This window comes from Lolium perenne, chromosome 1 (genome assembly GCF_019359855.2).
Source record: "Lolium perenne isolate Kyuss_39 chromosome 1, Kyuss_2.0, whole genome shotgun sequence".
NCBI classification, from domain to species: Eukaryota; Viridiplantae; Streptophyta; class Magnoliopsida; order Poales; family Poaceae; genus Lolium; species Lolium perenne.
This window is the reverse complement of record NC_067244.2, coordinates 252,294,378-252,318,927: the sequence shown is the minus strand read 5'-3', so window position 1 is coordinate 252,318,927 and position 24,550 is coordinate 252,294,378. Positions and strand designations below refer to the sequence as shown.

General features: G+C 46.4%; 1 protein-coding gene across 1 annotated transcript; it reads right to left on the bottom strand.

Annotated features, from left to right (window-relative positions):
* Nucleotides 1-11,414: 11,414 nt before the first annotated feature.
* Nucleotides 11,415-23,682, bottom strand: LOC127339795 (eukaryotic translation initiation factor 3 subunit D). Its single transcript, XM_051365610.1, has 15 exons — nt 23,279-23,682; nt 23,064-23,204; nt 21,560-21,655; nt 21,290-21,354; nt 21,106-21,175; nt 19,940-20,035; nt 19,741-19,805; nt 19,573-19,642; nt 15,263-15,401; nt 15,046-15,108; nt 14,817-14,864; nt 14,658-14,717; nt 14,422-14,479; nt 14,254-14,335; nt 11,415-13,416 (listed from the first exon to the last, which is right to left on the bottom strand). Exons 1-15 carry the CDS (start codon nt 23,647-23,649, stop codon nt 11,556-11,558), a joined length of 3,285 nt encoding a protein of 1,094 aa, XP_051221570.1. The 5' UTR covers nt 23,650-23,682; the 3' UTR covers nt 11,415-11,555.
* Between the last annotated feature and the right edge of the window lie 868 nt (nt 23,683-24,550).

Genomic DNA, 24,550 nt, shown 5'->3' with positions numbered 1-24,550 from the left:
ATGGGACAAGCCTCTCGTACGGGCGCTAAACATCGTCAATGAGCATTCACCTACGAGAAGGCCGCATAGAGGCCGTGTGGCTGGCGCCGGTACAGGCCACAAGCATGATCACTACGGCTTGTCGTCTGCGGCCGATAAAAATGCGCGCAATGAGAGGAAGCAGCGGGAGGCGGAGGAAATGAGGGAGTCAATCCTAGCCCAAGTCCAAGCTGGTTTGGTACCGCAACTCAAAGCTACACTCGTACCTGAAGTCAAAGCTGAAGTCGCCGCTTCAGTCCAAGCAGATTTCAACGCTCTACACGCGTGGTATGAGGGTGGCAAACAAGGCCCCCCCCCCCCGAAAATGCAAGTGGTTAGCTTCGACGGCAGCAACTCGATGGTGCCGCCGTCCGCCGGCAATGACAATGTTATAATGGAGACTCCTCCGGCCGCCGGCAATGTCGCTGGTGCTAGGGATTCACCGTCCATGCCGGGTAGCAGCCCCTCCGTCACTTGCACGCCCGCCGCCGCATGTGCTGGCCCGTCGACATTAGCCGAGCTCAACGCCCTCACGGTAATTAACTAATGTGTACATCAAGTTAATATATTAGTTTCGTCATCCTTGCCCTCTCTCTAACGCCATACACATGTTCTCGCAGGCGCTCTCAACTCCATGCACCTTCCTGATGAGAGTAAACGACGAACTCAAAGACGTCGCGAGGGGGTCCATCCTTCGGCCCCTGGATAAGAAGTGGCACACACGAGATATGGCGGATGACGTTTACCGGGTTGAAGTGGATCGGGCGTTACCGGGCTATGAGGATTTCTTTCCTCCTAATCAACCGCATGGTGCCGATGACGATAGCCCGTTGAATCTGGCCTCACTGAAGGGTTGGGTACTGCTATGGCCGAAGACCCTAATTCGGATCAACACCTACTCGGGGTCGACGGCAAGCAAAGACAAGCACCTTGCGGCGCCACATGTCAGCGTCCCTCCACGACAGCCAGCGGCGCCGGTGGTCATCGCCCCACCAGAACGGCCAGCTGCGCCAGAGGTCAGCGCCCCACCACAACAGCCAGCTACGCTAGAGGCCGAGGAATACGAACGTGACAACTTCCAATGGGATATTCCTACGTCTTCACAAGTTGTCCATGAGGATGCGCCGGCCTTGAAATATGTGTGCTCCAAGAAGCTGTTCGATTCTCAAGAAACGGCTGAGGAGGAAAATCCTGAGGAGGTCGCCACCGCCGCCGTCAAAAATATGTTGAGCCCAAACACACTCCGTGCTACGGCCACTACGGCGATGGAGGGTCCATCAGTACAACCCAAGAAGAGGAAGAGGCAAAATAAGAAGGACGCCCAAGACAAGGCGGCGGCGGCCAAATCCAAGGACAAGGTCCCACTCCTTGACAAGTTGCCAAACAATTGGCGACCTCTGCATCACTTGGGTGAACCGATGCTGCCGGAGCATGTCCTGAAGAAACTCACCCCGGATATGAGGAGCTTGCATGAGACTGTCAGGCATGTGGAGAACCTTCTTCTCAAATTAAAAGATCCTGGTTACCCTCTCTTCGTGGCGAAGGTGCCAACTGGCATGAACTTCGTCGAGAAGTACCCCACGGACTTGTGCTTCATCCGGTTCAACGACATCTTCAGCATCTATCGCATGCAAGCGCTCCACTTTAGTGTGGTTCGCCTAGTTGCTCTTAGCTTGTCTGCCCGGATTGTTAAGGAGGAGATGCCGACCATCGCGATAATGGACCCCTTCTATATGCGGGAGAGCATCATCTGCAACGCTGGGGATCGGGCGATTGCCACCCAGCAGGTCGAGGATTTCATGCTGGCGAACATTAAAAAGGGCGCCATTCTCATCCCTTACTTCCCCGAGTAAGTAATCACTCGCTAGTCCCCCATTACCATTCTATCCTATATCTCCATTTTCATTTCCAAAGGTTAATCCGTGTGTTTTCCGCAGAGACAAGTTCTGCACCCTCATCATCGTGCACCCGCAACACTCGCATGCAGTCTATCTCGACTCGGGTAGGGACCACAAGAAAGACTACACCCACATCAAGGCCCTTCTCAATGATGCTCTCACCGGCTTCGCCAACAAGGCAGACCCCTCAAAGTAGAGAGGAAATCCCGAGGAGGCTTGGTCTTAACCCACACAACCAACTTCTCCTGCCTCAGGCAGTCGACGCATGACAATGGGATGGACGCGTGGTACGCCATCCTTCAGATGCAGGAGTACATAAAGTACGCAGATGACATGTTGCTGCCAGAGAATCTCAGAAACAGGTTTGCAAACATGGCGGATGTCCCTGATAGAGAGATTAGAAAGAACTGGGGTCGCATACAGCAGTTCATTTGCACGATAATCCTGCAGGATATCACCAATAGGTCTGGCGAGTTCTTCTACGGCTACGGTCTACCACCTAATGACAAGATAGAACTCCACTTGGAGATGTCGCGTGATGAGAGGCCGTTCAACTCGCTTGAGGGCTGCCGTCCATTCCCCCTAGGCGTACAACCTGATCCTACGACGGGAACACTTGCTAAAGCTTGAACGATATGTCCTTCAATTTCCGTATTGTAATAATTGCTATATATTCCCATAGAATCGACTAGTTGCTTTTATTTAGTTGTATGAATGTGCATGTGAATATGTGTCTATAGTTTCATTTACTTTGCTATATATTTCAAGATTATGGCGTACATAGCTTAATAATTATTTGCATTTACTCGACCACTACTTGCCTCGTATTTGGAGTTCGCCGATGATTAGAATGTTCGGTCACTCGTACACTCGGGGGTGGAGCTAGTGAGCCTTGGTGCGACGGCCACAAGTATCAATCTATTGTGCATCCTACCTAGCCTCACTGACTCCATCCCTGGATGTTAATATTTATTTCGACCGACAAAGTATGAGGCACGCTATTTAATTCGTACTACTTGTCTTCTATTTGAGTTCGCACTTCTTAATTGCATTGGCCGATGATTAAAATGTTCGGTCACTTGTACACTCCGGGGTGGGGCCAGTGAGGCTTGGTGTGATGGCCACAAATATCAATCTATTGTGTATCCTACCTAGCCTCACTGACCCCATCCCTGTATGCTATTATTTATTTCGACCAACAAAGTATGAGGCACATGCTATTTAGTTCATACTACTTGTCTCTTATTTGAGTTGGCATTTGTTCATTGCATTGGTACTAACGTTTTAATTGTCTTGTGAATGGAGATGTCGACGACATATGTCGTGTACAAGGGGAGGGTTCCTGGAGTCTACGACGACTGGGAGGACTGTCGGAGACAGGTGCACCGTTTCAGCGGCAACAGCTACAAGGGATACCCCACTAGGGTGGAGGCGGAAGGAAGATACGCCCGTTATCTAGCGGGAGAGATGAGGGACATGAGGAGGAACCGGATGAAGACCATGGCCTTCGTGATGATGGTCATCATGACCATGTTGGTCATGTTCTATGTGATTTTAGTTTAGGTTAGGACCTACATTGTGAGGTGTATGACGATACTTGTGACGACTATGTACCAAGACTTCTAACTTTGTGAAACTTCGTCGTTCAGTGTTGCATATGCACATGTGTTGTATGAATCAACATTCCGAAACGAGACTTGCGTATTTGTGTATTGATACCGAAATGAAACTTGGCTGTCTATGTGCTTCTCATATTGCATGTAATGCTGTAGAAATATGAACTGCGTTGTAAATATATACTGCTGTCAAATATGTATTGTAATATGCTGGAAAAAAGCTGAAAAAAGAATTTTCGAATTTATTGCCGCACGTGGCATGCGCCAGTGCTGGAAGCACTACTGCCGGCGCAGCTGATGGTGCGCCGGTGGAACTTGTCCTTTGCCGGCGAAGCGTCGATGGCGCGCCGGCAGTATCCGGCCTATCGCCGGCGCACTGCCTGGTGCGCCGGCAGTGGCCAGTTATCACCGGCCCGTTCGCACCGGAGGGCTCGTGGTGCGCCGGCAATGGGCCTTTTAGGTTCGCCGGCGGTAGGCCTTTTCCTTGTAGTGGTCGGAAAAGTTCAGCATTTAGGCTGTTTGGTGCCATTCAGGACCCTTTCATGACCAACAAACACTAATATGGGCTCTTGGAGCATGATCATATAGAGATACTCGATAGCAGTGGAAACTTACAAGTGAACGTATTATGGTATAGTTCCGATCTTAAATATCTATCACCGGTTCAATGAATTTGCTCATGTTCTTGTCTACATTTTATCTAAATATGCGACAAGTATTTAGAGTTGGAGGGAGTAGCATATTTCAAAATACCGTCACATGTGCACAAAATAATGGTGGTATGTAAAATACTACGCATATATAACAGAAGAAAATTTTGCATAGTAATTAGGCGATCTTATATGGGAGCTAGTTCGCAGCCATTCACCGGCGAACACCCTTCCAAGAAATAGTCATTGGCATTTTTTCATCGGAACCACCTCCGTCATTGGTTTCGGGATTGTCGCGGTTACCACCGCCCGATCCAGACCCGCGTGATGGACAACACTCGCACGCACACCATTGTATTGTAGGGCTGCCACATAAGGAGTTCATGTTTGCAAGGTTCCTCATCAAAAATCAGTTACCCTATAAATACACCTTGCTGCTCAGATCAGCTTCCGCTCACATTGTTTTGCCACCTTACCAATCACCAGTCTCTGCCTTGCGCCTCTGCCATTCTTCGTTGTCTCCTCCTTTCTCCAACATCATAATGCTCTTTGTGCATCTTACTAGCGACATAATGCTCGTTATGCTTGTTAATACAACAATTCAGTGGCAGGCCTAGAATTTATGTATGACCAAACTACGACAATTTATTCTAAAGGAACCTTTTTTTTACAAGGGTAGAAAACACTTCCCGCATAACGTAACTACATACTGTAATAATTAAGGTTCATTAGTTGCTGACAGCGGAGAACACGAACCAGTCTACAACGCAACCACCTAAGGCAGAACCAAGGAGTAGGGGAGCTTTCTTACATAAGTGGCATCCATCTTTAAATCTACCTATAGTGTATGGAGAAACACAACTAGCCTACACTACTAGAGCAACTGAATCCGTTAATAAGCTAGCCTGGTATGATCTACAACGAGCCATCCTTGTCGAACTCCATCTCCACGTCTACCACTGCCTACGTAAGGAAAACGGAAAAGCCTTCTCAGAAATTAAAAGAAGAGATGACTCGACTCGACGCGCGAGGGAGGGAGGGGGTCTGTAGAAGAGCGATGGGCCCACTGTGGTTGTCTGTCTTGGTCGAAGAGCAACTCGACGAAACTGCGGGGGTGTTCGCCGTTGGCCAATGCGAGTCCACAATTTAGGTATGACCAGGGCTGAACCCTAATGCCACAAAACTATGACTGTTATAACCCTTAACTCACTGACGGCGTTATGTACATACCAGCGGCGGCGGCACCTACACACATAGACTGCGCATCACGACACCCGCAGATGCTGACGCAATGGCGTCCAGACCGATGTGTTCCAACTCAAACATGCTCGTGACCACTTGATGAAGGGCGGCTTAACGAGAAAATGGAGACAATGGAAGGCCTATAAAGTTATAACCCTTCCCTCACCGACGGAGATATGTGCACATACCAGGGGGGGCCAATGCCCCCCCCCCCCCCCCCCCTCCCCCGGCATCTTTGAAAAATTCCGAAGATTTTTTTTTACAAGCGTTAGAACCGACACCCCCAAGACATCCAAGTTTTGTGTTTTGCCCCTAGAGATCTTTGGCAAGCTTCGCGGCAACTCCCCCTCCTAATCTATCTAGAGGACACAATACGCCAATTTTTGGGTTCATGCAACTGTGTTGGCTTTAGCAACACTATATTTCATACCCTCATGTACTTTTTGAACTATTATCTTAATGTCACATATATAGTTTGCAATTTATTTCGTAGGAAATGACCTACTCGTTGGCATGATCCTATTATTATAAAATGCTCCATCCTTGAAGTATGTCTAGTATTTACATGTGCCTCGGTCAATTTGGTTTCCTAAGGCCATGATCTCCAGAAAGTTATCCAGATTTTTTTTCGATATGGGAGCATAGCCCCGGCCTCTGCATCAATCGATGCACACAACCCTTTTAGAAAGTTATCCAGATTAAGGTGGACACTGGGATTATCTTGTTGGACGCTAGTATTGTTATTATCCGCGTGGCCCAACTGTTGTGTTACCTACGCATATTTTAGATACCTAAGCTGATAGAATTGGCGGATGCCCTCAAAAAAGTAAGATAGAATTGGCAGATTATAAGGCCGATGAAAATAAGATAGCACCTATGTTGAAGAGAAAGATTTAATCAAATCTTTGTCCATTCGTTTCTATGTCTACATTATCAGATTGAATCAGTTAATTGCTAATCAGCTAATCCATAATTTCAGCGACTGAAAGAAAATTCTAAGAAGAGAAAAACGATTGAAGAAACACATCTATCAAGACGTCCAGTATTAGAAGCAAAGCGTTACCTAAAAACTAGGAACAAAGAGCACCAGGCAAGACACTGACCAATTAGAGGCCGAGTGTGTCTACCATCGCTACCAGATCAAGTCGAGCGTGTCTACAGTTGCGCCATCAGATCGAGCGCCGGTTGAGCGATACATGAAGCTGCCACGCCGAAGCAAAAACAGGTGTGCTGTGAACAAATCCATTATCCTGGAAATTAGTTATTAATGGGCCTATTCTATGTTAGCCCAGTCATTTAATTGTCTTACATGGGCTAGGCTCTTAGCCGGTGCAACTTTTATGAAATATTTAAATGATTTTGAAAATGGTTTTGCATGTGCTACTACATGGGGCAGGCATGGCATAGGCCGTAGCCCGGGGCATAGTTCCGCTCCTGCAAACCAGACCTCAGTACGTGTTGGTGCTATGGGTTTGTTTCAGAGTCGATTTCTTACCGTAGGTAGTTAGAAAAAATCAATAAAGACCGCTTCATTGCATGAAAGATTTAAGTATTACATTTGGTCTTTGCATAACTAAGATGCTTAATATGGACATTGGACTTTTGTTTAATAGTTCATGTTTTCCTTTAGAAATAGGGAATACTCGACCTCTGCATTAGTAGATGAACATAACCCTTTATTAGATAAAGTTTTAAAAAGATAGATTCTCAAACCTCGCTTTTCTCTAGGGCAGGTGTTTGTAGTTTTTTCTTTCCTTTGCCAAGCTTTACTTGTGGCCAGCAGCCGCTGGAGTTGGAGCCAGAGTGTCGAGCAACAGCACGGGTTTGGGTTTGTGTTGGTGTCGGCGCAACGTGTAACTTGGGGGCATTGCCTGCTCTCGCTAGGGATGAACAAATGCTGCTCACGATGAAGAGCGAGTCACATTGAATTCCTCGTCCAGGAGCTGCAGACGCGCAGTTAATATAATGGAGCTTTTTTCTTCACATACGAACGGTGCCCATTAGAATCGAAGTTGTGAACTGCATTGGCTACTCATCTCACAAGTGGCTGGATTCAGTTTTGGCATGGCTAGAAAGTTGATTACAGCAAGGCATGGCCCGGCAACTGAATGAAATAAGATGAAAGGAAGAAAACACTGCAGAGTATGTCCATGCCTTTGATGAATATTCCACATGAAGAAACCCAGGCTTGATACTACTGAAGCTATGACAATATCTTCCAAGCGGCTTCACTGTGTATTTGTCTCACTGAAGAATTTTTCATCATAGCACATGATTCTTGTTGATACATATGCCAATCCTGAAGATTTTGTGTGGAAGTGTTTCTTGCGTAACTTCAATGTATTTAAGCTATGAGCATGTACACACATCTCATGAGAATATCTCCGTACGGAGAGGTTCTTAAAACTGATTCTGGATCCTAGCAGGACATATCTGATTTCTTCTTGATGAATCAAGCCTCATTCGGGCCCTCAAGTTCCTCTGACAGTGATTTTTTTTTTTTAGTACGCGAATGCGTGCTTTAGCTTTATTTTACATTGAGTCTGGCTCAACAGCGTCAGAGAAACACCACACCACCGGCCCTAGAAGAACTTCTCACTCTAGGTTAGTGTCACCTACTGTTACCAAACGAAACACTCTGGGCTCCAAATCAGGTCTGAAAATATAATCAAAACCTGTTGCACTAAAAGTTTTTGGGTCATACCACAACATATACAGGTCTCAAGCTCTAGTGACCAAGAGACCAAAGCAGGTCACTTTTGGCTCCAAATCAGGTCTGAATCCAGTGACGAAGGGACCAAGTTGTGCTAAGTTAAACTCTTCACTTAGATGCGGTGAGCCAAGTAGCTACCAAGCCAACATACTCGCGTTCTAAATTTCTAACAATGGCACAAGTTGTCTTTATGGCAAGCCCTGGTATATTCCTCGGGAGTTCTTCGGTCACCTCCCACACTGAGAAGATCAAAAATATAAACTCCTTAGTCAAAATGGATCACATTCAAATCCTTCAATCCTACTAATAGAAAAGGAGAGAAGAAACACAACAACTGATGCACTCAATCCATCTGTTTGAAGAACACACATACAAGTATAATTGGCAATTTCGCATGGAGTACCTCAAGAGCTGTGTCTTTAAGCTTTGCCAGATAATTCGATGGTAGTGAAATCCAAGTCCGGTTTGTATGGGAAGGATGCAACAGTAAACTTAGCGAACAAACGGATTGGGTTCAAAGCACCCTCTCAACAGATACACAACTGCAAATAGGACAAACCAGAAGCAAGAGATTCAAGCCACTGCCAATGAAAACAACAAGACAACTCAACTTAATCTAAGTTACGAAGTCCTTGTAGATAGTTCGATGGTAGTGAAATCCAAGTTTGGTATGTATGGACAGAATGCGACAGTAAACTTAGAGATAAAAGGACTGGGTTCAAAGCAACTCTCTCAACACATACACAATTGCATAGAGGACAAATAGCAGCAACAGATTCAGGCCACTGCCAATGTAAACAGCAAGACAACTCAGTTTAATCTTAAGTTACTAAGCGCCACGCAAGCTTAATAACCGATGTTAAAGAATACACTCAAACATTGACATAGTAGATCAACCAGGTGGCTAGTTCGACCGCACCACTGCCCGTTTCAGAGGACGCCAGGTGGTTGTTCATGCCCGCTCACCTGTGGTAACCCCCTTGTGGAATAAAAGGAGTACCAGAGCACTGTAGAGAGGTTAGGCTCAGAGGAGGAGGAGAAACAAGTTGTAGAGGAGAAGGATGGGGAGTCTCAGCTCCCCGTGTACACGAAACAAAAAATCTACGTACCAAATTAGATTAATTTGGAGAAGTGCACATATCAAGGAGGTTACGGTGTTCCATTTCTAAATCAAAGTGGTTACATTGAGTTAGGTATAATAACCATAACCAGAATACCAGATATACGAGGAATTGACATGCCATGCCTAGGAGGTCTTGGTAACCATGCGAGCATTTTATTCCAATGTGTCATTTTCTTAAATTTTTGTTGTTGTTTTGCTGCAAAACGCGGGCACAGTTGCCAGCCAATTTGACATGGGGGTCTATTGTGTGTGATTTGTCTCTAAGCCTTGACTCACCTAACCAGACACTGCATCCAAAATTGAACTGCAACATTTGATATAGGATTATAGATCCTGAATGCAGAGAGCCAACTAGATAGGAAGATCACAGGTAAAAAATATGACGAGAAGATACTGGCATTCTAACAACAGCAAAGTTATGGCAAAGCACTGTTATATTCCTCACAGGCTCAGAGATTATGAAAAAGACTATAAAAACAGATGTTACAGCATACAGTGGCTCAAATGAAGACATGGTAGATCAACCACATAAAAATGATACGATATCAAACTACCAGCATATTCACTAATCCCAAGTGACAGGTGACAAACTTACACATGTAAGCAAGAGAATCAAGAGTAACAGGTTTCTCATAGACCAAAACAAGACCACAGTACCAATAGCAAGCAGTTCAACTCTTTAATTCATCGAAACAGATTCAAAAACCCAGAAAAGACATATCTAGATAAAGCAAGATAACCCAGCAACAGCTTCAGTCCATTGCCACCAGAGCACGTTGTAAGGCTACTCAGCGTAATCTAAGTTACTTGGCACCATAAGGCACGCGTGATGCATTTGTACAAAACAGATGTTAAAGCATACACACAAGTGGATCAAACACACAGACATAGTACATCAACCACACAGAATGATAGTATTAAACTATCGGCATAGTCATTAATCCAAAAAAATCTGATAGGTTAGAACATCTCATAGACCAAACAAGACCACTATCAATAGCAGGAAATAGGATTCTAGGATATATATATTGTAACCTTGTCTCAGAGTGTTACCAAATCCTTAAAATTCATTTCAAAATCCCACAAGTATAACAATGAGATGGAAATTATAGACAGTCAAGTTACAACGTTGGAGAGGAACAACTTGATGGACTCGATCCATCTATTCGAAGAACACGTATATAGAGTGTGACTTGCCAGATAGTTCGATGGTAGTGAAATCCAAGTTTGGCTTGTATGGAAAGGATGCAACAGTAAACTTAGCGAACAAAAGGACTGGACTGAAAGCACTCTCACTCTCACTCTGCAAATAGGACAACCCAGCAGCAACAGATTCAGGCCAATGGCAATGTAAACATCAAGACAACTCAGCTTAATCTTAAGTTACTAAGCGCCAGGCAAGCTTAAAAATCAGATATTAAGGAATACACAGAGGCTCAAACATTGACAGAGTAGATATCCACAGATAATGATATTCAAATTAAACTACCAGCATAGTCATTAATCCAAAATAACAGGTGCTAAGCACGAAAATTAATAGTAAACAGATTCTCATAGACCAAAATAAGACTACTGTATCGACAGCAGACAGTTCAACTCTTTAATCCATCAAAACTTTGTAATGCTTGACAGCACATAACCCCAATCTACTTGCTTCTGTGAACTGGAGGAAGTACAGAGGATTGGGCACTGAAAGCCTGATCTCAAGAGCTGCCAAATCCATCCAATTCAAAACGCAACAAGAATCAAAGTGAGATGCAAACTACAGACTGAATAAGCAATAAATATGCGCTATAGGTGGCAAAACGGTAGATGCAAAACTAGATGAGGTCAATTTATCCATGGTCTATCTATCTGTTTCAAAGGTTGTAGCCCTAAACTTAGAATGAACCAGCAACAACAGATTTAGACCATTGCCAACAGGCCAGGGTAAACTGTAAGACAACTCGTCATAATCTGAAGTTATTAATTAAGCACCACAAGTTATTCATGAAGCATTTGTATAAAAACAGATGTTACAGCAAACAGCATACAGTGGATCAAATGTAGACATAGTAGATCAACAACATAAAAAATTATATGATATCAATCTACCAGCATATTCACTAATCCAAAGTGACAGGTAACGAACTTAGCACATGTAAGCAAGAGAAATAAGAGTAACAGGTTTCTCATAGACCAAAACATGACCACAGTGCCAATAGCAGGCAGTTCAACTCTTTAATTGATCGAAACAGATAAAAAAAAACCCAGAAAAGACATATCTAGATAAAGCAAGATAACCCATTATGCCCTTCAAGCAACAGTAGTTTCTGCACTCTTCTCACCCTGACCACCAGGAGTAGCAGCTTTATTTGCCTCTGCCTCTGCAGCAGCATCCATCTCCTCAGCAGTAAGGTCGACATCATCTGTAGCTGGGCGAACCTGCTCCTCCTCTGGAAGTGGCTCTTCAACATAATCATTCTCAAATGCATCATTCGGGACCTGGTAGATCCTGAGCTGTGGCTTTGCAGGATCCTTGACAAGCACATACTTGCCCTCCTCAAACTTCATGCATATGTCGACGAGTGACTTGACAATCCCCCACATGTTTGCAGTGTTGAGGTTGATCTGGGCAGCGAAATCCCTTGGCTTGTACCCCATGACAGTGAGAATGGAGTGGTTGAAGTGGTCACGGGGCTGCACACGCGACACATAGCCCAGCTTCATCATGTCAGCACCAGAAAGCAAGGCCTGGGCTGTCCAGCGAGCAAGTTTGTTGGCATTGTTCTTGAGCTCCGTGGCGAGCACGGCACCACGCTGGCTCTCAAGCTTCTGCTTCCAGTCCACACCAGTAATCTTAGGATCAAACTCATTGAGCGCATTGAGCGTCAGGAACTGGCGAGCACCGCTGGGATCAACGCTGGCAGCATGCACCTCACAGCGAGCAATGATGCTGATACTGTCGTCCAGCTTCCAGCGGCGGTAGCGGTAGCAAACAGATGCGGCCTCCTCATTCTCAGTTGCAAACGGGTTAGGCTCATCAAAGGTAACCTTCTCGCCGTCGCGGACCAGCACCTGCTGCGAGAAGTTCTGGTTGATGTAGGTGGCCTCGACAGCAAGCGACGGCGCCGAGTTGATGTCGTCCTTGTTCTCCGGGAGCTGCTCCTGCGCAGTCTCGTTGACAGTGAGCAGATCGAGCTGCGCGCCATCACGCTTGTCGAAGAAGAGCTTGTTGCCGACGCGCTGCACGACGATGTCCCAGGAGAGGATGCTGCGTGGCGTGCACATGAGCGCGGCGAGGATGGCATCGGTGGCGAAGACGGTGGCCTTGTCCTCCTCGGCGAGGCGGCGGATGACGGGGTCGTCGGTGGTGGTGATCTTGAAGAAGTGGCGGTTCTTGAAGCGCTCGAGGCGGCGCTGGGTCTTGGGGTTGACGCGGTCGTAGGTGCGGTCGTAGGACTCGACGGCGCCGCAGACGAGGAGGTCCTCGGGCTGGTCGTTGACGGCGAAGGAGAGCTTGGTGAAGTTGGCGAAGGGGATCTGCTCGAGCATGGTCCAGTCGGGCTGGATGTCGACCGAGGGCTTGGCCTGGGAGGCCTGGTTGCCGCGGAAGCCCTGGTGGTGGTGGGAGCGGTGGTTCTGGTAGTGGCGCTCGCGGCGGGCGCGCTCCTTCTCGGCCTCGCGGCGCTTGGCCTCGACCTCCTCGTCGCGGCGCTGGGGCAGCTGCGGGCGCTGGTTGAAGCGCCACTTGGGGCCGAAGCGCGGGTGGCGCGGCGGCGGCTTGGCGTCGACGAGGCTGAAGGAGGAGTCCTCGGCGGCGGCGGCGAGGGAGTCGTCGGCGGAGGAGAAGTCGAAGATGGAATCGCGCGAGGCGGCGGCGTGCGCGCCGGGGTGGCCAGGGTTGCGGGTCCAGTCGGCGATGCGGCCCAGCTTGTCGGAGCGGGAGAAGGGCGCGAAGGGGATGGAGGCGGTGGCGACGGCGCCGCCGAGGAGCGGCGGCGCGGCCGGGGTCTCGGGAGGGCCCCAGCCGTCGGGGTTGAAGGGGACGACGCCGACGTCGAAGCCCATGGTTGCGGTGGCGGATTGGATCGGGAAGCTGGAGTTTGGAGGAGGTGGCGGCGCAAAGGGTGGGTTAGGGTTTGTTGGGACGAAGGGGCTTTTAGGGTTTGGGTAAAGGAATCATATATTTTGTAACACTTAAAAAGGGGACGTGTGGCCCACATGTCGGCGTGTGCTCTCAGGACCGACATATCAGCGTCCGATTTCGGCCCGTCAAAGAAATCATCACGTATGGCATCACATCTCTTAAAATTGCACTATGTTTATTTATTATCTCAAAAACATGTAAAAAGAAGTTTTTCTCAAAGAAAAGAACATTGCGCCATGTCGCCTAAATTTCACCCAAATTTCAGGGGACTAGCATTGCTTATTAAAAGTCCAGATGAATCGTTCACTAGTTTATTTTTTCGCTTTCGACTGTGTATCAAAATCGTGTCATCAACATGTTCCTAACTCCGCAAATCCATAAACCATCTAGGGTCCTAAAGAGCGTAATTCTCCAATACTCCAAAAAAAAAAAATACAAGATTCCTCTTTCATATGAAACTCAAATAAGTAGACAACCTAAAGAAACGGAGACATAGACGGTAGACGGTTCAGCAAGACACCAGTAGTAGTAACATGCAGCACTTCAGGTAGTTGTAACAAAATCTGGGTCTATCGCATCAGCGGCACCACAAGGAATAAGTCTCAGGCTCTCAAATTTTTATTCTGTCCGCTCGGACACTCGGTGAGACATAATGTTCCCAGTTCCATACCGAATTGTTACAGGCCATCAACCACGGAACGGCGTAGTGCGGTAGATACGGCAATGTCTGCGGCGCGGTTCAAAATTCAGCGAGCATTACATGCGTTGGGTTACTTATTATTACTGCAGCAACAAAACGGCATGGGCGTAGCAAATGGCAGGGTTCCGTTCAAAAAAGAAACAAGGAGCTTCTCATTGTCTACTCATTCCTTGGTCTCGGCCTTGTCCTCAGTCTCGGTGGAATCCTGGTTCTGGCTCGTAGCCTCAGTAGGCGAGTTGGCACCCTCTGCAAGACAAAAAAAAAATGCTTGTGATGATGAGAAAATGAATGTGCTGGACTGTGTTTGCGCAGCATGTTGTAATATGAAGTACCTTCACCGTCAGCAGATGCGTGGAGAAATCGGCGTGAACGGGCTTGCTGTTGAGTAGGCTGCAAGAACATTTCAGGAATGAGGAAGATGTAAGCACCAAATGAATTCCATGCCACATGCAAGTTAATTTCATAATTGCTGGTACCACATTTGATAGCAAAAGGACATCGGCTTCACAAGCAAAGACTCCTACAAGGTATGTGCATTCTCACAAACAACCAGGGTCAGTTTTGGCACCTGTAATTTTGGTCGAAGTGCTTCAAGCGGTCCTTTAGGTTTTTGAGGATGTCCTCCTTGCTGCAGGAAACAAACCATCAGCTGGCGAGATTGTGTAAGAGCTGAGCTGAATTACTCTCCCAAAACCAGTTTTAGCTTTCCAAAATAACAGTACAATACCTTCCCCAGAGCCCAATCAGCAGAATCAAAGTAAGCCCTCTCATGGTCCTGATAGACATTTTAGCACAGGTGAGAATAAAATAGATATACCTGACTGCTTACGTATATCATGTAAGTTGTATGTGTGTCCAAATTTAAATTAACTTCCCTTAGTTCTTCGGACATTTAGATAGATAGCGTATATTGTATTATGTCCAACAGGTACTGTAATATACTAAGGCGGTGATACCTTGGATATAAGTGGTGACTTTTTGGGCAGTACCCCTCCATACTTTTTCTTGATTACTGCTTCCTGCAAATGCTCACTTTAAGTTGAATTGTGCTTATGGATATAATTTCAATAGTCTTACAGTGGAAGCTCAATTGGCTAAATCAAACATTGAAAACAGGCAAGGATACAAAAATGCTAGAGGTTAAGCATTAAACTTGTTAGCAAAATATGATACCTCTTCCTGTGGTGAAGGCATCTCATTTACTTTATTCTGGTCGGCAGTTTCCACTTTCACATCCGGAACATCTCCTTCAGGCCTCACTTGACCAGTCATATCATCAGATGGAGTCCCCGACATATTGCACGCACAGATGCTCAAACAAGCTACAAGAAGATATATCTCTTCTCAGATAATTTATCCCAATGCCATCAAAACTAGTAGCCATAAAACACGCTAGGGCATATACAAATTGGAGAGAAAATCTAAAGATATTCTGGAAAATATGTTCACATTTGAACCATAATGTAGCTGTACTAGGAACATTTTCACGTAAGTAACTAACTGCTAAGGAATCAATGTAAAAGACATAGACAAAATTATATTGAAAAAGTGGAGAGGTAGGTAAAACTATGCAAAACAGCCAGGAGGTGTCTCAATTTTAACCGATCTTGCAGAAGTAAGTTCTAGGTCTAACATAAACCTAAAACTGGTATATACTATCATATCGTGCACCAACATTATTGCTTGGTCATGTACTGGGAGTGGGACAAAACTGCAAAAGTGGCAATGTTTTGAACAAGGTTACTGTACTTGACAGGACTGGATGAAGGCACTCAACCTGGATTTTATAAATGTCCATAAGTTTTTCCAAGAACTCCAATAAAGTACTCAAAGATAATACGGATAAATGCATAGCCGATGATTACTACTCTATGGAAAATAAAAATTGCTAAACAACATAAAGCCCTGCAATGACTTGTCACATATGACCTACCACACAACCCCGTGGATAAAACTGCAATAAGGCATACACAGAAGAGAATGAGTTTTCTTTGTTCCAATCAATTAGTTAGTTTGCCGGCATGGACAACGTTTTCTACTATATACACAACATATCAAACTCTGGGCTGTAATTCTATTGCAATATCCTCAGTTATGGAAGTCTATGATAACCCAAATTGTATCCCCAGCAACAAGGTATGATGTTGTCCTTACTAGAAAAACAACATGATCTAAAAGTAATGTTCAGTCAGTGCAACCATAAAAAAAAAAAGATCAGGCCAAAGAGCAAAAATAGTTATACTCAATATAGCGTAGTTGTTCTAAAATGGGCCCACAAAGATCTGCTTGTCAAAATCAGCTTTGATTTGAGCAAAAAATGCAAGTAGGCATCCATATTCCTTGCTGAACTGAGATCATAGCACAACCCTAAAGATGTTTATGGCAGCATCTTCTACAAAATTGGTACTCATATCCAAATTAATTGTCGGCAAAATGTTGCCTAAAATCTCTATAGATTAATTGAATATGCGCCAAGGGCCGTAGGGAGTAGCAGATTATCATGGCATACCTTAACAACAAATGGCGCGACTAAAGTGATTTTCCCGCATGTTGCTTAGATAACACAGAAGCACGAGGAATCAACCATCATATATCACGAGTGATTGTGTTTCCTATTTACAGTCAAGGATTTAGTTACTTTGCGGGCACAGACAAAGTTTTGTACTGCATATGAGACGGATCAAACTCTGAGCTGTAATTCTGTTCAAACATCCACAGCTAACAAAAATTTATGATCGCCCAAATTGCATTCCCAGTAGTACTAGGTAAGATGTTATCCTTGATGGAAAAGACCACATGATTGCAAAGTACCGTTCGGTCAGAGCAACTATAAGAAAAAATCAAGCCAAGGAACCACAAGAATTACACTCAATGCAGAGCAGTCGTTCTACAACAGTAGGCCCCACCGAGATCTACTTGTCGAACCAGCCTTGTTCGACTAAAAAATACGCAGGTAAGGTGTCCATTTTCGATTTGAGATCAAAGCAGAGCCGCCCTAGAAGATGCTTGTAGCGTGACTTTGCGAACAAAAAGGGGCAACTAACAAGCGATTCTCCCCATGCTGCGCGCAGGACACGGGACAATCAGCCGTCGTACGCGAGAGCGCGGCTTGGTTACACGCCCACGGCATCAATCAAGCAGTAATAAGCAGGAGAAGTTGTAAACCATGGCGGCGTCAAAGCCCGCAACTCGTTCTACCTCCCCGCATCATTCATGGCTCGCCTCGTCCGAGGCCTAACGGGGGCGGATCTAGGTGGTGCCCCCTGGAATCCGCGGGCGCCAGTGAGGGTTTAGCTGGAGCGCGTACCTCGGAACGGGGCGGGGCGGGGCGGAGGCAGCGGGGTCGCGATGTGGCGGCGGCGACGCGCGTGGGCGGCGGTGAGGCTGGGCGGCGGAGGTCGCGGCGGCGGGGAGCTCTAGGGCACGGCGGTGGCACGGCGCATAGGGTGTGGGAGATGAAGAGGAATCAGGGAAGGAATGTGAGGGACGGTGGAGGAGACTGGTTTTGGCTGCGAGTGGAGAGCAGTGATCTGAATCTGATTCGATCTGTCACCAAGACCAAATTCTATCTTTGTTTTTTTATTTATTGATGAGAAAATGAGCTACATCCTGACAGGACATTCCTTGCAATATATTTATTTTTATCTTTGTGCAGTATTATTATATTATTCAAGGGCTGCTCCTTTGCCAAACTTTTCTGCTTCACGAGGGAATCATGTTGTTCTTTTTTCATCTTTTTTTTGTTCTCACATTTCCACCCATCTGATTGTACCTAATGTCGAGTTCCTGCCGTCTTATCAAATATAAGTATTATTACTACCAAATTGTAATGGACCATAAATCAACTTAAAAGTTTCCTACATGTGCAATATTGTCGTAGAGAACGGGACTGCTCTGTGGTTAGGGTTTAGGGTTTACATGTCTTTGGATTGACACATGTTTCATTTTTCTATCACTGCCTTGAGAAAAGTACAAGATCGCGTCTTGGAAGAAGAAAGAGTTTGAATACCTCAAAGATTTGCTCCTTTTTTGGACATTATTTCGTAGTCGCTGTACACGGCTCATGCATCTCTACTGTGTACTATTTAATACTTTAAAATATGTGCTATTGATTGTAAAAAAAACTATTAGGGAACACCAACACTGCATATTTTTGTACTATCACATGGGCAAACCATACCATGCACATTATCCATGCCACAACTCACACGAACATTATTAGTCTTATTACGATGTACCTTTTTCCATATTTTTTTCTGTCTTAGTTTTAGTTTAAGTTTGATTTGAACCAAAACAACGACAAGAATTACGAAACCAAGGGAATACTAAGGTAAAAATATGGTAGGTGCTTGCAGGGCAAACAATGGTACAAGGAAGAATTTGTGTAGCCTATGCCTTGAGCATTTCAGCAAGCAATGGCACATTGCAAAAGGCAAAAGAGTAGATAAATAAGTGCTCGAACAATAATCACTGAAGAAAGTTGAAAGTTACACCAATCAATCATCCACATGCACCTGTGGTGTGGATGGTTTGCCAAGATAACGGGATAATTCATATTCCATCGATAAACATCTTTATTTACTGAATAAAATGGGCTAAGGCGTGACATGATATTCATCATCAGGATTTTACTTATCTGCATTATTATTCAACGTGTCCTCGATTTCCAGACTTTTTTTCTGCTTCGGGAGTCATGTTGTCATTTTTTTCATCCGTTTCTCTTCTCTCGTTTCCCATACGATTTGTACCTTAAGTCGACCAGAAAGCAAAGCTGCTTCTGTTTTGTCAAATACAAGCGATTACTACCAAGTTGTAATGAACCAATAATCTAAAGTTAAAACCTTCCTAACTGTGAGATACTGTCGTGGGTGAACAATCTGCATAGATCCGTCGTTGCCAAAAATTTGGCGCAAAGTTGAACCAAGAGGATCAACAAAGCGGAGAGAAACAGATTATCAGGGAGCACTGAACACCACTAGTACTGTATCGCACAACTACTGGGAAAGTCATACCACACATGAACATATATATCAGCCATGCCACAACTCACTGATCATTCTTAAGTCCTATTAAGATATACAGAGCTAGTGAGCCGGATATGATGACGCACTACAGGGTTTAATTTCTTTATCTGCATTCTAGACTTGAGTAGCTCCTGCTTGGCTGCTTGGCAGCTCAGAACAGCAGGATCACGTTGATAACCGTGATGCAGGTTATAGCCAAGGTCGCGATTATCGATCCCTGAACGAAGGCTTTTCCTATTCCTCCTGTCCGGGTGAAGTGCTGGAACGCGAGATACGCAGCTATGGCCAAAGACACTATCGCGCCACCTTGAGTTCCCCTGTAGATAGGAAGTAGGGATCAGAGCGAATGAGCAAAAGAGTAACAAACGGGAGATGAACTGAAAAAGTGGGACCCTAACGGATGCAGTAGTAGAAGTAGAACCCAGGTCTTGCTTTAAGAACCGCGGGAATGTTTCATACCTCAGGTTCATCACCTGGTAAGGAGCAACACTGACAAGTAGCATCGTCAACAGTGGAAGCTCCAGTTCACCTGCAATGACAGATGCAAGTGCATCATTAGCATATCTCTGCTCCATGTCTCATTGATTATTTAGCAGGATGTATGGATCTCCCTTGTTACTACTCTACCTGGAAGGGGGAAGAACAAACGCACCAAAAGCGCGAGAAAAGCAGTCCACGGTCCATATTCACTCCTAACATTACGAATTGATACCATAATGCTCCATAAGTAGGGCTAAAGGGAGTAATTAACATGCATTACATATGGCAACCAAAGTGGGATAAGCTATTATCAGATAACTATTTGCACCAGATAGCAGCATCTTACTTGATCCATGAGATTACACCGGGAGGTGCTTGCAGAGCAAACAATGGCACAAGGAAGGACTTGTGTATGCCTGTGGCTTCAGCAAGCAATAGCACACTGCAAAAGGCAAAAGAGTAAATACACAAGTGCTCAAACAATAATCAGTGAAGATACTGGAAAGTTACACAAAACTGGTGCAGATGGTTTGCCCAGATAATGGAATAATTCCTATTCCATTGAAAATTATCTTTACTTACTGAAGAAAATGGGCTACAGCATGACATGATATTCGTCGTCAGGATTTTTACTTATGTGCATTATTATTCAACGGGTCTTCGATTTGCAGACTTTTTTCTGCTTCATGAGGAATCATGTTGTCCTTTTTCATCCATTTTTGTTCTCCCGTTTCCCCCATTTGATTTGTACCTCAAGTCGACAAGAAAGCAGAGTTGCTTCTGTTTGGGCAAATATAACATATTACTGCTAAATTGTAATTAACCAAAAATCCAAGATTAAAACATCCCTAGCTCCGCAACTCTGTTGTGCGTAAACAATCTGCTAGATACCAAAAGTTTGGTGCATAGTTGAACCAAGAGGATCGACAAAGGAGAGACAAACTAGCTACCAGAGAGCACTGAACACTAATACCTGATCACACAGCAACTGGGCAAGACATACCATACATGAAGATATATATCAGCCAAGCCACAACTTACAGAACATTCTTATTAGTTATAACATATACCAACCAAGAAAGTCTGATAGGATGATGCACTACAAAGGTTTTATTTATTTGTATCTGCACTCTTGACTTGAGTATCTCCTAATATACCCCTCGACAGTCGACACCTACAACGAGGGGTGAACAGTTCTTGGTAGCTCAGAACAGCGGCAACAGCAGGATCACGTTGATAACCGTGATGCAGATGATGGCCACAGTTGCGATTATAGATCCTTGATCGAATGCTTTTCCTATTCCTCCAGTCCTGGTAAAGTGCTGGAAAGCGAGATATGCGGTGAGTGCCAAAGACACTATCGCGCCACCTTGAGTTCCCCTGTAGATCGGAAGTAGGGATCGAGCAAATGAGGGAAAAAGTAACGACCGGGACATAAACGGAAAAACTAAGATCCTAAAAGACGCAGCATTAGCAGCAGAGCTAGTCAAGACAAGGGGGAATGTTTCATACCTCAGATCCATCACCTGGTAAGGTGCAACGCTGACAAGTAGCATTGTCGAAAGTGGAAGCTCCAGGTCACCTGCATTAGACAGATGCACGTGCATAAGTAACATACATCAGTTTCATCATGTCTCATCGGGCATCCTACTACTTGATGTTAAGCAGGACATATGGATCTTCTGTGCTACTCTACCTGGAACGGAGAAGAACAACCGCACCAAAAGTGCAAGAAAAGCAGTCCACAGTCCATATTCACTCCTAAGAACATCATAGAAGTAGGACAACAGAGAGTATTCGTGTGTAAGAACGAATAGAAATACAATATACATTACAAACAAAGGGGAAAGGCGTCAGATTCGTTTTTAATAACAGCAGGAGAGCTGCTATATTCATTTCGATAGTGGGCAAAAGGTTACAAAGGAAGGTGTTAGATAATTATTTGCACCAAACAGCAGCATCTTACTTGATCCATGAGATTACACTGGTAGGTGCTTGCAGAGCAAACAATGGCACGAGGAAGGGTTTGTGTATGCCTGTGCCTTTAGCAAGAAATAGTACTCTGCATAAGGAAAAATAGGGGTAACAAATAAGTGCTTAAGTAATAATCATTGAGGGTACTGGAATGTTATATATACCACGTACTCATTTAACACAGTCTCAATTAATTCACGACAAAACAAAATAAAATGTACAATAAAAATATCACAGGGTGACTAGCAGAAGGTGAATTTCCGAGCAATTTATCTTCTTGTTACTTTTTTGGTTTTAATACAAGAGTGAGCCATGACCTAAACAGCTCCATTTACTCATCAAATTTCTGAAGCAAGATTATTTAAACAAAAAATCATGACAACTGTCCTCGTCGCAGCATGGATGGCCTAGTAAGTTATGACAGATTAGAAGCATAAGTAGATACTACTATATGACAGCTCCACTGCAAGCTAAGCAAGTGACCAATTGGACAAAACCCTGAGTAGCATGATGTGAAAAGACTAGAGCGTCCTGTAATTTGTTTTGAACATCCAGACTTAACGTGACTGTAACATATATGTTGCCATGTTGGGGTGAATTTGTCCGTACAAGCTATACATAAGTCAAACTTTATCAATACGAGTTCGGCGGGATTTACGGGCTCTGTTAGAGATGCTCTAAGTTGTATAACCAATACGAGTTCTCGGTTCATGCTTGTTCTCGGTTCGCCTGGCGGATGGAGCATGGAGCCTGAACGAGTCAGTGCGTGCAAAGTTGAGTGCGTGCCTTCTCATCTGGGCTAAACGGTGACAAAATTCATCCAAAACTGGGCTGGGCTGGGCTACGCCCCGGGCCAAAATTAGGAATATAACCCTGCTAGGAAGGCCATGGCCCGTGTTGCCTGGGGCCTGTCTCCGCCTTTGTATGTTGGGGTGAATTTGTCCGTACAAGCTATACATAAGTCAAACTTTATCATGAAACCCATACACTGTGCTGCGATCTGAACTGGTGCTCCTATTAAACACACGATCCTATGTTGGAGTTGTAGTAAACAGACTGAAAATCTGATACCATTGGTCATTGCAGCCCAGTATGGAGTGCTTGTGAAGTAGTATACAAATGTAGTTCTGAAGACTCCTAGACACCTAGTCCTGTGGGATGACATGATGGAGTACTTTTTAACCGCTGTAAAGGGACTGGCACATGGCCATTTATCGAGAAATCCAGAGGGGCTGTGGTAAGTGTCTCTCGATTCTGAACAATCAACGTTGGCAGATTGAAAAACAAGCTATGGCAGGATCGAGCATCTTACAAACTGACACCAGTTTCCAACCAACACCTGCGCGATTCACGGCCTTCTCATCATAGGCAAAAGCAGGAACAGGTTGGAATCCCGGAAAGGCTCGTGCCTTTGTAGGGGGAAATCGTACGCGCTACAGAGAGAGAGAGGGACGGGGTGCGGCGATGCGATGCGAGGGAGAGATGGAGGCACTCACGCTGCGGCCGCGGCGGAGACCCACTGCATGGTGGGCGGGCTGAGGTAGGCGGACGCGTGGCACACGGCGGCGGAGCCGCGGCGGCGGCACGGCCGCGCCGCGCCCGCGGGCTGCTGCTTGAACGGCAGCGAGGCGCATCCCCTGCACAGACATGACGGCGGCGTGGTGGGTCAGCGAATCAGACGGAAAGCGAGCGGACGCGCGCGAAACCCCACCTGAGCGCGTCGGTCCGCAGGGCGGAGGCGGGCGGGGCGGGGGCGCAGCCCGCATTCCGCGCCCGCGGCCGCAGCGGGGGCGCGGGACGGGCCGTGGGGAGCGCGAGGCGCAGAGAGATGGACATGGCGAGCGAGCGGGCTCGTCGGAGCGGAGCTGGCCTCCTCGCCGGTGATGCGATGTGATGTGATGTGATGTGAGGTGGTGGTGTCTCTGGAAGGAAGTTTGTCTGGCCTTCCGGAACTGGAGTGATGCCACGGGATGGAGGTAGGAGCGCGTGCGTGAGTAATCGATGAGCTCGCGGTGACAGGGAGCCACGTGGCATGGCAGGCAACCCGGGCCACGAGGTGGGGCGGCCGACGGTGCCGTGCATTGGCCGCGTCCACGGCACCGGATCAGATGGGGCCTCGATCGGCTCCTGTGAATGTGATAGCTGGTCGGCGCGCGCAACATACAAATCTCAACCACCTGCTGCTGCAATCTGGACCAAACAAGCTTTGCGATGGCACATGAAAGAAAAAACATGCTCCTTGTTAGTATTATTACAGCATCTCCACCCGCGTCCTCCAAAGCGTTCCCAAAGGGATTTGGGGCGCGCCGGACAGAAAATGCGTTCCAGTCGCGTCCCCCAAAGCTCCCCGCCTCCCTCCGGCCTATAAAAGGGCCGCCTCTCATCGTCCCTCTCACACACAAACCCTAGCGCCTCTCTCCCAAACCATAGCCGCCACCATCTCAACAAGACTCGACGCTATGTCCGGTAGAGGCGGAGGCCGACCTCGCGGCCGTGGTCGTGGTCGTGGCCGCGGCAGAGCTGAACGCTCGCCGTCGCCTTCCACGTCGCCGGCTTCATCATCGTCGGAGATGGACGTGGAGCCGGACGTGCGGTTCGAGTTCGTCCTCGTCCTCAAGGGCGACCCGCGCGGCATCCAGAGGCTGCCGGACTCCTTCGCCGACTACGTCGCCGGCGACGATCGCCCGCGCACGATGCATCTGCGGGAGGCTGCGTGCGGCTACTACCGGTGGATCGTCGACGTGATCTACGACGCGCGCGGCAAGATGTACCTCAACATCGGCTGGGAGAAGTTCGCGCGGCACCACAGCCTCCAAGCCGGCTTCATCCTCCTGTTCTCCTACTTCGGCGACAGGGACATGAGCGTCAAGGTCTTCGACGAGACGCGGTGCCGCCGGGACTACCACGGCGACAGCACCGACGAGAAGGACGACTAGTGTTGTTTCTTCGCAGCGAATACGTGCACGGAGGTCTCTGTCTGTTC

What these genes read in the sequence shown, in the direction of transcription:
- LOC127339795 (XM_051365610.1), bottom strand. Translation starts at nt 23,649, where the DNA reads ATGCACGGCACCGTCGGCCGCCCCACCTCGTGGCCCGGGTTGCCTGCC. An exon ending in CTGCGGACCGACGCGCTCAG is followed by an intron (nt 23,205 to 23,278) that starts GTGGGGTTTCGC and finishes ATGTCTGTGCAG; the next exon opens with GGGATGCGCCTCGCTGCCGT. An exon ending in TTTGTTCTTCCCCCTTCCAG is followed by an intron (nt 19,643 to 19,740) that starts GTAGAGTAGTAA and finishes CTGTCATTGCAG; the next exon opens with GTGAACTGGAGCTTCCACTG.